At 43.3% G+C, this 13061-nt stretch overlaps 1 protein-coding gene across 1 annotated transcript in view; it reads left to right on the top strand.

Annotated features, from left to right (window-relative positions):
• ITIH5 (inter-alpha-trypsin inhibitor heavy chain 5) overlaps positions 1-13061 on the top strand; it is a 40649-nt gene that overhangs the window by 2917 nt on the left and 24671 nt on the right. The window contains exons 2-7 of the mRNA XM_015629438.3: positions 1005-1049; positions 4971-5134; positions 5876-5983; positions 6492-6742; positions 10633-10802; positions 11333-11449. Coding sequence (XP_015484924.1) covers positions 1005-1049; positions 4971-5134; positions 5876-5983; positions 6492-6742; positions 10633-10802; positions 11333-11449 — 855 coding nt within the window. The remainder of the gene's footprint in view (positions 1-1004; positions 1050-4970; positions 5135-5875; positions 5984-6491; positions 6743-10632; positions 10803-11332; positions 11450-13061) is intronic.

Raw genomic sequence — 13061 nt, 5'->3', positions numbered from 1 at the left:
CCCCTCCCCTTTTACAAGCTGTTGGCTAATAATGCAGAAGGAAATAGTAAAGATTCTCATGGATGAAACTTTAATTTCCCCATTGGGCATTCCTGAGCTTTTCAATGCACGATATACACAGACACAAAATCATCTCTTTGGCAAGGGCTGTTGCTATTTCAGAGGGAATCAACTCAAAGGGCAAATCAGGTAAAAAAATATTGTTGCATTCTTTTGCTCTCTGGGGTCCCACTGACATTTTAAGATGGCACTTGGCTTCCCTCATGGACAAAAGACTTGCTTTGGGGAGGGACTTGAGATGTTGAGCTGAAAGCTACTCACACCATGTGAGAAGTCAGGGGAGTTGAGACAATGAGTATGATTGTGCTCTCATAGGTGAAATACTGTTTCATAATAATGTCTGTGGCTGAATTTAAATATCTTTATTCCTGTTATGCACATCACCAGTGCTTTTCTGTCACTGCACAGTAAATACACAGTACCTGTGGAGAATATTTAGGCAACAGATCTGCTCTTGAGCTAATATTTATACAGCTGAAGCTGTAGCATTGATTTAACTAGTTATAGAGCTTTTGAATGGTTTGGGTTGGAGGGGACCTTAAAGAGCACCCAGTTCCAAACCCTTGCCATGAGCAGGGACATCTTCCACTAGACCAGGCTACTCAAAACCCCATCCAGCCTGGCCTTCAATATTTCCAGGGATGTTCTCAGCATCCAGGGCCAGGGCTAAAGGCTGACCTTCCTGCCATCATATAGAGGGTCCCTTGCCAAGCACCATTTGCAAAACACCCAGCACCTCCTTGCCCAAGACAGCCACATTCCACTGCTGAGCTTTGATCAGTGGGTCTGTTAATACAGAAGAGACTCAGGTTTTAATTTTAACCAGAGGAGCGTTTGAACCTGGCCATGGGTGATCAGCCACACCGCCCCGTGTCTGGGATTAAACAAGTGACATGTCTGCTGTGAGCTGAACAGAACCCACTCATTCCTTTAACTCTTTGCAGGTTGCTCGCCGTGTCCCAAGACAGGCCAAATTCCTGCAGAGGCTGGTACGTATCACACCCTGTCTTTATTTTACCTCATGGGAGCTGCACTTCCCCTGGGTGTGTGTGTGTGTGCATCCCTGTGCCTGGGAATGGACTGTTTGATGGTAGAGTGAGATGCTGGGTAACAAAAAGACCTAAATCTTCACTTTCATCAATGCAACAGGTTCTTCTAATATTTCCCAATCCATCTTCTTAAGCCCAGATTTGGAGAAAGAACATGTAATGTCACAAACCTTAACAATGTAGTGAACATAAGCCTGATGAAATTTCATTGAGTTTGAGGAGAATGGGAGTTTGCTTTGAAATTTGAAGATCACTGTCATTCTCTGACAAAATCTACTGGAGAAACGAAGAAAACAAGGAGGCAAATATCCTTCTTTCAGCACAGAAATCTAAAATTCAGATGTAGAGAGGCAGTCAGTGGAATTGCTGTTCATGGCCAGTTATTTTTCTGGCTTTTTTCTGAGGGACTTCTCAGTTCAGAATTGGTGGAACTCATTTCACACACTGAGCAGCCACCACCTTAACAGCTTCTGGTCTCCTTCATCTTGGTCAGACTGGAATCAGCAGCCTAGAGAGAAATTCTCAGGCTTATTACCAGTTTATTACTTCTAATCTGAGAGACAGTTAATTTGTTTTGATGAAAGTAACTGATAAAGGCAAAAATAGGGAATGGATTTCATTTATATTCAGCTCTTTTTCTGTCCTTCCAAATATTTCATGTAAACAAGCATAAAATAATTTGTTTGGTGAGAAAATTTCAGCTGCCAGTTCATCATCAGAACCAGGACACCTCCACAAAGCATCCAGCCAACCTGGCTCATAGCAGTGTGCTAATCTGCTGCCTTGGCATTCCCTCACTTAATTTTTAATAGGGATGATAAATCATGGTAATAATAACATTAAACAAATGGTTTGTTTTGGCTTTTTTTTTTTTTTTTTTTCCCTTTGAGCTGCCTCTCATCTTCTGAAGGCCCCAATAAAAAGTGCAGGAAACAAACAGTTTGTGCAGCTGTAAGTCAGAGCACCAGGCACTGATGGATTGTGCAAGAGCTCCAGGGAATGCAGCACAGGAATCTCAGAGTGGAACTCGGGCTGCCTGCCCAGCCTGACAGAGCAACCTGTTTGGAAAAGGCCTGTGCCCCCACCATTTATATTTTCTGTATACAGGGAATAGCAGATCCCTTCCAGGGATGGGAAGGTGAACCAATTATTTCATCCTCAGCTCTACATGATGCCCTTATTCAGTGTTTGATTTCCCCACATCCACCAGGAAGAGGGAGGGATGTTGAATGTCTTTTTTCATGGTGTTTTTTTGCCATTCCTCAGATTGTAAGTATATCAGATCTGGAGCTTGTTCAGTGGGATATTTTCCTCCTTACTAAGGCCAGGTTGGACAAGGTTTGGAGCAACCTGTTTTACTTGAAGGTGTCCCTGCCTATGGCAGGGGGTAAGAACTGGATGGGCTTTAAGGTCCCTTCCAACCCAAACCATTCTGTGATTCTATAACAGAGATCAGCTGAAGCCAGCAAAGAGTGGATTTAGCAAAAAAATCCTAAGTGACTTTTTTTTCATATAAAATACCATTCAGCTGTGGAACTTCTCACAGCAGATGATAAAAGTTTACATGGATTCAAAAAGCAGCTGTGTATAGTAATAGAAGAGAAATCCACAGTGTACAAATATACCACAAAAATACCACCCTTGACTCAGGAGTTTCTTCAGCCCCAAATTACTGAAAACAGAATATTTCAGTGCAGGTTGGACTGTTTTTACACTCTCTAAGCATGTGCTGTTGGTCTCTGCCAGTGACAGGCTACAGGGTTACAACTGCTTTTTTCTCACCCAACACAACCATTCTCCTGTTGCTGTCCTAACAGTGGCAAGTTCATGCTGTCTGTCACATTTGAAAGAATTTCTGATTTCCTGTGAATCCATCAGTGTGTTCACAGTGTCAGACAGGGCACTGCAGAGCCACTTGTATCTCAAGTGACAGGCAAAGGGCTTGATCCTCTTTTGCTGATCATCTGTCAGCTACATATAAACCCACAGTTTTTTGTGAACTGCAGCACATGGGGGTGAATGCAGAAGGTCTGACACCAAAGAATTTGCTGTAGTTTCTGATTCTTTCTATATCTGCTGTTATTAAATCCTCTGTGTACCTTGCTATGCCACAGGCAATTATTGTCATGGAAGATTGAATGAAGCATCAGCTCATTATGTCTGAAAACATTCCTACAACCCTATTTCAATCAAAACTCCCCATCTTCTCCTGGATAATGAGACTAGAAGGCCATGCCTATGTATCATGGAAGGTCCTAAGAACAGTAGGATCTAGTTCTAATTAACAGCAGTTAATTAAGCAGTGGTCTAAGGGTGGGACATTAGACCTGTGCAGGGGTGTTCTAGCCTAGATCCATTGCACTGATCTGCCTAAAATCAGTGAGGTGAATACTACCCTGGATGTTCTAATCTCTTGTCATTGTGTTCCACGTGAGCTGAACAGGATCCTGGACACAGAACACATTCCCCAGTTAATCTATCATGACTAGGTTCATCTGAGACACATTATCACTCTTTCCAAGCCTTGCAAGTGTAGACAGGTAGGGCTTCATGCCAAGTCTCTTGGTAGATCTGTATTTCCAGCAGATCCTCATTCTTCCATTTTCCTGTAATTCACTAGCCCAGCAACTTGGTTAGTTGGATGCTCAGTTACTTCTGATGCCATCAGCTACTGCAGAAATGTTCTTGTTTCATACTCAGACAAAAACTTGCTCCCTTTCTTAAGCTGTTTGCCAAAATTATTTTTGTTCTGAAAGAAAGCCTGGATGGGCAGCTGAAGAGGCTGTTCTTGTCCTCACAACTCTTACATGACTGTGAGTTTTTACCAACCTCAGTAGGAAAAGTCTGACTGTATTTGGCTTAGTGAGGTTGGTCTGTATTTACAGTGTATTTTACCTCATCTCCTTTCTGCTTTTGAGGGTTTGGCCTTTGATTGTGTAAGTTAACATACAGATTTTTCTTTCTCAAGGGCTGCTTACAGTTAATTACATTGAAGTATTCCAGGAAGAAAACATTTGAGCTCCATGGAGATATTGCTGTCAAAAAACACATTAGTCTGGAGAAATGCTCCAACTCAGGACTTGTGCACGAAAACACATTCCCAAGAAGCAGAAATTGGCTTTCAGCTTCCATTGCTACATCATGTGTCATTCACTTCTGTCTCTGCTGGAAGGAGTCCAGTGTGGGCTAAAAAGCTTAAAATATTTTGTTTGAGATGTCACAGTGTCAGTGTTTTTTATTAAGTCTCTTCATCCATTAGTGCAGACTTCCAGGATGGATTGTCAACAGAGGAGGACTCAGTTGACTCCATTGACAGCAGTTTCTCTGTTTACATAACTTAGGGATCTGACTGGATGAATTTGGAGGTGCTGCTTCATAAATGGTGATGTCAGTCTTTCAAGAAGTCTTCCATCTGCTCTTGTGCACAGTGAGCAGGGCAGGGTCTGTGACACAGTTCTGGACCCCATGGGGACATATTTTGTGCTTCTCTTCCATTCTATTCAAGGGAATAATCCTGATCCTCTCACACAGTCAGAGCTGAAGGCTTCAGTTTAGGACACAGATGGATTTTGTCAGGGTGTTTCACAACTTAAAGGCTGGCATAAGCAGCTCTCAGACTTTTCCCAAGCACTGGACAATGTCTGTGGCCTCTGTGCATGAGCAAAGGCAGTACCACATTCCTGATTTACTGTTTGCAGCTCACCTGAAACTTTGAGGACAAGCCCACCTTGCCTGTTGTCAGGAGTTCTAATACTCATTGGGTAGGAGCTTGCTAGTCTACATTAAACATTAAATCCATGGAAACACTGAAGGGGTGAGTTATCCAGCTGTCTGTTTAGAGGTGACATTTGATTCCCATAGGAAACCAGGCCTCGGATGTCCGAGTTCCACGTGAGATCCACGATCATTTCCCGGTACGCTTTCACCACCGTGTCCTGCACCATGGTGAACAGTGGCTCTGAGGCACGGGAAGCAGTGTTTGAGATGCAGATCCCAGCTGCAGCTTTCATCTCCAACTTTACCATGTAAGTAATGCACAGACCAAGTCTAGGGATGCCACGGTACTAAATTCAAATCCTCAATGTAAACAGGGAGGGAAACTACTCTATTTCCCATCTGAGTGTCTTTTAACTGCTTCCTTCTCCTCCTCTCTCTGATTTGAATGAGAAAACTCTCTTCAAGACCTCAAAAACCTTTCCAGGGAAAGGTTCAGCAACAATGGCACATGATTTATCACACCTGACTGACTGTAATGTCTAAAAATCTTCTTGTAATTTCCTGTTCTCCACATTGTCAATGGAGCAGAAATCAACTTTAACCAGCAGATAGGTTCAGTGGCTTCTGGAAGTGTGAATGATAAACCAAATAGAGAGAAACCTCATAGTGAAATGACCAATAAATGAAACTATTGGTCTCAAACATACTTGGTTTGATCATGCTCAGATCTTCTCTACAGACAGATACTGGGGCCACAGCTTCAGACTTGACCAGAGGGCATAGGGGACCCACTCTTTATGAAATACTTCCATTTAGAGTGAATAGGAAGAATAAGAGACTTTTTGCCTTTGTACTGGGCTGGTATTTTCAGCCAGAGAATTTCTGAGTTGGCTTTTGTCCCAGAGACTTGGGTGGACTGAGGAGAGTGACATCAGCAGCACTCTGAGACTCCTCTCACATCAAAGCCTGTGAAAGAACCTGCAGTAAATGTACACCTGTCACTGTACTTGGGTGCAGAGTGACCATGCTGACATCTCTGATCTCTCCAGGAGCATTGGCAACAAGACTTACTACGGAGAGGTCACGGGCAAAGAAAAGAAAAATAGCACTGATGGCAAAGAAAGGCACAAGAAACCCCCAAGCCCCACAGAAGGAAGGTGAGTTTTGTGCATTTGTCTGTGTTCTGGGAAGTGATGCACTCTCCTGCCATCTTTGTCTTGGCTGCCTTGGTATGCCCATCCATGGATTTATGGGAAGGAGCAACTAAACTGAATGTTATCTGCATTGCCTGGTGTCATTCCTATACTCCAAGCCATGAAAAATTGCATGTGGCCTTTTCTAACCCTGTCACACAACTTTTTAAATTCCAGGATGTACTACTGGGGGAAAGAATTCTTGTTACTTTCTGAATAACAGAATGGAAAATTAGGGTGCTGTCATGGACAATCATCCACTTCACTCAAGGGGGAAGCAAGAATATACTTTAATTATACAAAGCAGTAAATCAAAAAAGTTCAATGGTAAATGTAATAGGTGTTCAACAAGATTTGATGGGAAGGTTCAGTTGATTATTTACAGGGAACAGCCAAAACTATCAGAGGGAGGAGAAGGAGGTAATGTGTAATGTGTATGGGATGTGAAGGCGTCTTTGGATTTTCCTTCCAGGGAGAACGGCTATGAGACATTCAAGGCCTCTGTCTTCATTCCTCGCAAGATGCAGGCCAGGTTCACATTGCATTATGAAGAACTTCTGCAAAGGCGGCTGGGGAAATACGAATACACCGTCAGCATCCGGCCCCAGCAGCTGGTGGGGCGCTTACGAGTGGAGGTGAACATCCTGGAGAACTCAGGAATAGTGTCCCTGGAGGTGCCTCCCCTTCGAAACAGCAAGCAGAAAGGCAATGGGAAAGCTGAAGGTAAGGAGGGATTTTATGACCCATGGCTCTGTTATTTGTGGGGCCTTGGGGACTTCTCAAGAAGTGGCCTGGCAGCATTGGATCTATTTTCTCTTGACGATTGTGTCTGTGTGCTATCTGTGCCTAAGCCTGTGAGGACTTTGAAGCTTAATGAATACAGGGCTGATCCCATTCATCTCAATAGGGTTTGGGTTTGTTGGTTTTTTTTTTCCCTATTGTCTTGAAAAGCTTTGAATTGGGCCTTCAGGCCTTGTGCTCAGCACTGGAGCAGCCTCTTCCCTGGCCTCCACATCTCCTGGGAGCTGTTTATTTTATTCACTCAAGTGAATTGTTTTTTCCATCCATCCATGCCAAGGAAGATAGGAAATCCTGCACTTCAGAACATGGGAAATTCCAAGAGGAAAATCCGTATTTTGCCAAAGCACTAAGCGCTATCTGAGCATCTGCTCTTACCCCCAACTGTCCTTGCTCACTGTTCAGACAGTGTAGATGTAATTTTTTCTGTTGTAAACCAACAGCTCAGGATACTGTGATTGCTACATGTTGTCAAAAAACACCAAAAAAGAAGGATGGAAGGAGGATGCAGAGTCTTTTGGGACTTGACCCTCTGAGCAGCACAGTGCCAGCAAAATCAGTGGAGCTGTTCATATCTGCCACAGAAAGATCCTAATACATGTGAACTGGAGTTAAACTGATTGCTCAGTGAGATCCTACTGATTTCATCCAAATCACCTGAAATCAAGGCTCTCAGTGACCTGGACTATCTTCAGGTCAAGCCTCATTAGTTTCTGCACTGTACAGCCACGTGCCAAGTGATAAATGTGCTCTGCTCCTCATCAGGACAGGCAGGAAACTTTTTTCACCTATCAGGGAATATCACAGTGCATTGTTGGCATGTGGTTTTCTGCAAGACATCTGGCATTGATCAAGGATAGACACAGACTCAGCAGAGCAGACACACTGTTGCTCCAGCACAGTATGGAAATTCCTATATGTAAATGACATACAGGGAAAACTCATGTAACTCACTGTCCAAATGGCAACCTGGAAGCACTGACATTCTTGGCATCATGCTTCAGATTTCAAAGAGCTCATATAAAAATGGGCCTGAGCTGTTGGATTCTATAATCCTCCCTAGCCAGTAAAACATATATATAATAGGTGTTCCATTGCAGGATGGGTAAAGCAACAGAACTCAGATTCCCTGTGCTTTGTCTGTGTTCAGAATTCAATTACAGACCCTTTCTGTCTGGAATCATCCCATGTGGTTGTCCACTATATTCCAGCTGACTGTCATCTCTCAAGATGGATCCAAAAACAAACCCTCAGAGCCACTAGTTGCTCCCTGCAAAGCATTCTTGCTCATATGACACCCAAAAATGGTGGGATCTGCACTTGCAGTGAGACCTCCAGGGAAGGCTGAGTGTTTTTAAGTGAAAGACAGGTGAATTGTGAATCTCACATTTAAAGAGGGGCTGCTTGGCAGATAATCTATATACTGGGAGTAAATGAGAAAAAAAAAGTGTCTGCTCTCCCTTGTATTCCCATGGCTTAAAACTCTTCAGTACCACTTGGCAGGACATTGGAACATTGGAAAATGGCACTGCCTGACTGGTTTGAGGTTGAATATGTAATGAAAGCTCCCTTCCTCCATTTCCTATGTCTAAAGTATCTCACAGTTAATGATAAAATATGAGATTTTGATAGGTACTTACAAATTACCTTGAGAATAGTGGATGAAAAATATATTGCACCATCAGACTGTTACAACCCATCCTAAAAGGTGAGGGTAACCCAGGTTCTTGAAATGACAGTGATTCATCAGTGTTTGTAAATACACACATGTGGTTTTATTTTAGAACAACCTGGTAGCACAGGAAAACAGATATGTTTTGGTTCTTATTATCTATAGCAATATAAAAATATAGAAGGGTAAAAAGATCTCATTACCTGAAAGACTTGTGATGAGATTTGGCTGTTGCAATTTCAATGTCTATTGGTTAAAGTGGCTATCACAGGCTAGCTCCATCATGTGGTGAGGAAAATCCTAGGGAAACCCACAGAATACCCAGTCTATTTGGTTTATATATTACTCAGGTTCAGGTGGGAATGCCCAGGTCTCTGCCCAGGGGTGGGGAGCTTGTAATGATTGCTGGAATGTTGTGGATCATGGGACACTTCAGGAGTCTTTGACACCTTCTCAGAAGATACAGCTGCCTATTAAATTAGTGCTGTTGTCAATTATGTCCCATCATGGCCCATCAGCAGTGTGAACACCTTCAGGCTCTGTGTGAATGTCCCCTGGGTGAGGAGTTATCACAGCTGAGTTCACTGCAAAAGGACAAAGTTCCCACCTCCCCGAGTTCCCCTCTTTCCTCACCTGGTCCAACACCAGCTGCAGCCTGAGGTGGGCTGTGCTCAGCCCTGGCTCCTGGGTGGGTGCTTTGCCCATCAGCAGCTTGCCCTGCGTGTTTGAGCCACCAGCATCCCATGTCTCCTCCAGTCTCACTTGTGGATGTGTCCTTTTCTTGTCTTTCAGAAAGTCCTGCATCCATCCTCTCTGAATGGGGAGCAGAAACAATGTCATGACAGGTCTTTCTAGGATATGTCCTTGTACAGTAACTCCTGCACACATGGCTCCATATGGGAGTTGTATTTTTCCCAAAGGAAGGCACTAGGCATGTGAGTTTTGGAAAATGATCTTCTGGCATGTGCAGGTGTTCTCTTCTGTCACATACAAACCCTGAAACAGGAGGCATTGAGGCCAATGATGACCTTCTTGGGCAAGCTCAGAATGGAGCCACTTTCTGAATGATGTCCTGGATGCTGTCCTCATCTTCTTCCTCCAGTGTATCTGTGTGAGAACTAGCTCTGGGCTTGGGCAGGAGACACTAGACTGCTCGGGGATGACTGTTTCTTTCTGAAGTCAGAGGTCTCAGAAAGTTTTCTATTTCTTATAACAGCTGTCTGGAAGTTTCCACATGTTAGCAGAGGATGAACTTTGCATTTCAGCTCTAATTCCAAATCTGCCAGACTCCAAAATAATTTAGGTTTAACTGTTCCTCTTGTGAGGATGCCAATTTCATCTGGAAAATACTTTTTCCTGCTCTGTTTACTTCTTCAGCTGAATTTGGTGGAAAGTTTGTCTGAAGGTTCTACTAACTCCTTCAGTGTGAGCACAAACCAGAAAAAGCATTTGGAGCTCATCCATGCTCTGGACTCTGAAATATCTCATAGATTTTCCTCTCTCTGTCTCTTGTTTAAAAAGAACAAGGCCAATAAACAGAAGAGAGTAATCATGATCCAGATATCAAGTGCTGCCTAAAAAAGAAACCTAGGGGAAGACATGGGAACTGTATTCAAGAATATAAAAGGCTTCTGCAAGGAGGGTCACTCAGATCATTCCCACCTCACATGCCTGTGGTATGTCTGAACATGCCACCTCAAGAATTCTTTATAATCAATAAGGAAAAATCTACAGTTTGAGTAACCTAATCCTGGAAGAAATGTGTTTAAACAGGTCAAATGAATCCTACTTGCATCGGCTGTCAGGATCTCAGGTGTAAGATCTGTGTCCTGGATGTCTAGAGCTGGCTGGAATGAGCAGCATGTCTGAGACTGTGTGTTTGGCAAAACAGAACAAAATAGAGGAATTTTCTACAAACATTTGCATCCCTGAGAACATTACAAGATGGGTTTCAGTTTAAAGCTAGAGGAGAGGGGTTAATTTCTTTTTATCTCTCTTTTTTTATCACTGGAGAGCTGAATCTTCAATCCCAGTAAATCACTCTGCTGGCTGATTTGTCTCCATGGCAATAACACCTTTGCTGTGCTTTGACATCTGTGAGGCAATGGGAAAAACCTGTAATACTGTGGATTTATCTCAACAGGTGATATATCTCCTCCTCCCTCTACTGTCATTGGGCACACCAAAACCTTAGCTAAGGTTACATTCAATCCCAGTGTTGTTGAGCAAACCAGGATCGCCCGAAACGGAATTTTGGGAGACTTCATAATTAGATATGATGTCAACAGGGAGCTGAGTGTTGGGGATGTTCAGGTACTGTACACATGATTCATCTTTTCTGTTTTATTAACTGTACTCGAGATGGTTCAATTGTTTTGCCTGCTTCAAATTCCTAAAAATGCTTCCTGAGTGAAGGCTACTCCTCCATCTTGTAAGAACTATCCAAAATAAAACCAGTCAATTAGCAACCACGAGATGGACTTAAGCCCCAGCTTCATTGAGCTCTTTTTTGTGTCTGCTTTTCAGTTTCTCAATATACTGGCTGCACATATCTGGATACAAGACCAGTTCCTCAAGTACATGTTGTGGTCCTGATCTGTGGGCACATGTGTTATATCCTTGTTGCATTTGGAAGGAAACCCCAGTGTCAGCCATGGAAGGAGATGTGCAGAGCTCCATTTGGCTTATCCAGTCTGGATAAACAGGGGACCAGAATTAGGAAGGATACCGAGGAGCATTCATATCCTACACTGTAGAGAGAGTCACTGAAAGCATCCAAATATCCCATAATGATGCTGTAGAACATTGCACCTTTGATTCCTGACTCCCTTGCTCTTCCACAGATCCTCAATGGATATTTCGTGCACTACTTCGCCCCCACAGATCTTCCTCCCTTGCCAAAGAACGTCGTGTTCGTGCTGGACAGCAGCGCTTCCATGGTGGGGACGAAGCTGAAGCAGGTGAGCTCCTCGTGTTTATTGTGGGCTGCTCAGCTCTGAGAGGGAAAAGCCTGGTTCAGACTTTGTCTCACTGTTTTACTTCTGCAAAATGTTTGCTGTGTCTGAGGTGAGAGGTGGCTCTGAAGACACCTCAAGGTGAGATGATTTACCTGCAGTAAAGTATCTTACAGTGAGAAATGATCACATTAATGGGCATGGGATGGGAACAAGGAATGTAGAAGGATTCATCACTCTGTAAATGTCAGTGCTGCCAAAATTGAGCATAGGATTGTCTGGGGCAGTTCTGTTCTGAGAGGTATGAAAAGAGGCAGATCAGGCAGAATTCCCAGCAAAGTGCATTCAGCAAGACTCTCTTCTCCAGTCTAACAGCACAGAGAGAACACTTCTGCCTTTAAATTACCTTGGCAAAACACTTAATGAAGTAAAACTCAAGAGGTTCTGCTGAAAGAAAAGCAATTTTGTCCTCTTTGGAAATCTGAGTCTTTCAGAACAAATCTCAGATGTTTTTCCAGGGCACAGACCTTAATGTGAGCCACCATACCAAGCTGAAGGGCATATCGAATATAAAATGGCATATGGATTCTGTGGATCCAAATTATCTTCCCCAGTGGCTGGAGAAGAAGATGACTCATCAAGAGAGTTGTTAACAAGCAATCCTAGTTCTGTGCTGAATGAGGTCTCAAATCAAGATGCCTTTGAATCTGTAAAAAGTCCTGTGGACAGAGCCTGGCTCTTGGCTGTCTGTTATCCTCCTGCTGGAAAATGACCACCCTGCCTCTCAGAATAAACAGTTCTGGCACAAATGCCCCCAGTCCTGCAGGCTGGAAGCAGACAGCCAGTGACCAAATGCTGAACCAGGGAGATTAAAACTCCAAAGGGCTTTGGTGCTTTTGTGAGCTGCACGAGTAGTCAGCAGATTAACCTTGCACTATGAAAGCTTTTATTCTGCTCCCAAGTATCAGAGTTTCTTTTCATTACACCTACTAAAAGCAACACAGCCATTAACCCCTAAAGGTTTACTTCATACTGCATACTACATATTTAGTTTGTGCTGCTAAACCTGGATCTCAGGCAAATTACCTACAGAGGGGTTCCTCTTGAGCCTGAAGTGAGAGAAGTGTCTACCCAGAACCTTTGCTGAAGCTGTGCCCAATATTTTTGTCTGTTATCTCAGTATATTCTTTTTATGGAGAGCCACTGGTACATTATGAAGGAGTGATTTGGGGTGGAAGCACTTATCTTGCTTTCATTCCAGCTGCTCCAAAACATAGGACTTTATGGAGTTAAGATCAAAATCATAAAACCCCCACATTGATTAATCAAGAAAAGACCAAAATCTAGGACTGGCTGAAAAATAAACCTCTCTTGGTTCTCTAGGAAAGTGTGATCAGTTACAGCCATGTCTGCTCAGTGTCCTTTCTACCCAGTTGTTGATGTCATTAAGATGTTTATTAAATTACAAACAGATTTCCCGGTGGCAAGATACATCTGAGCAGAGGAAATGTCTCCTTTTTGTCTTTTCTCTTTGGACTCTCACAGCTGTGGTGATCTGTGGTGGTATGTAGAGAGCTGGGAAATCCCATGGGACTGTCTTTCCTCATTTCTCTCTACT

This window comes from Parus major, chromosome 1A, assembly GCF_001522545.3.
Source record: "Parus major isolate Abel chromosome 1A, Parus_major1.1, whole genome shotgun sequence".
Lineage (NCBI taxonomy): Eukaryota > Metazoa > Chordata > Aves > Passeriformes > Paridae > Parus > Parus major.
Note: the sequence above shows the minus strand (reverse complement) of the source record. Positions and strands in the feature narration are given on the sequence as shown.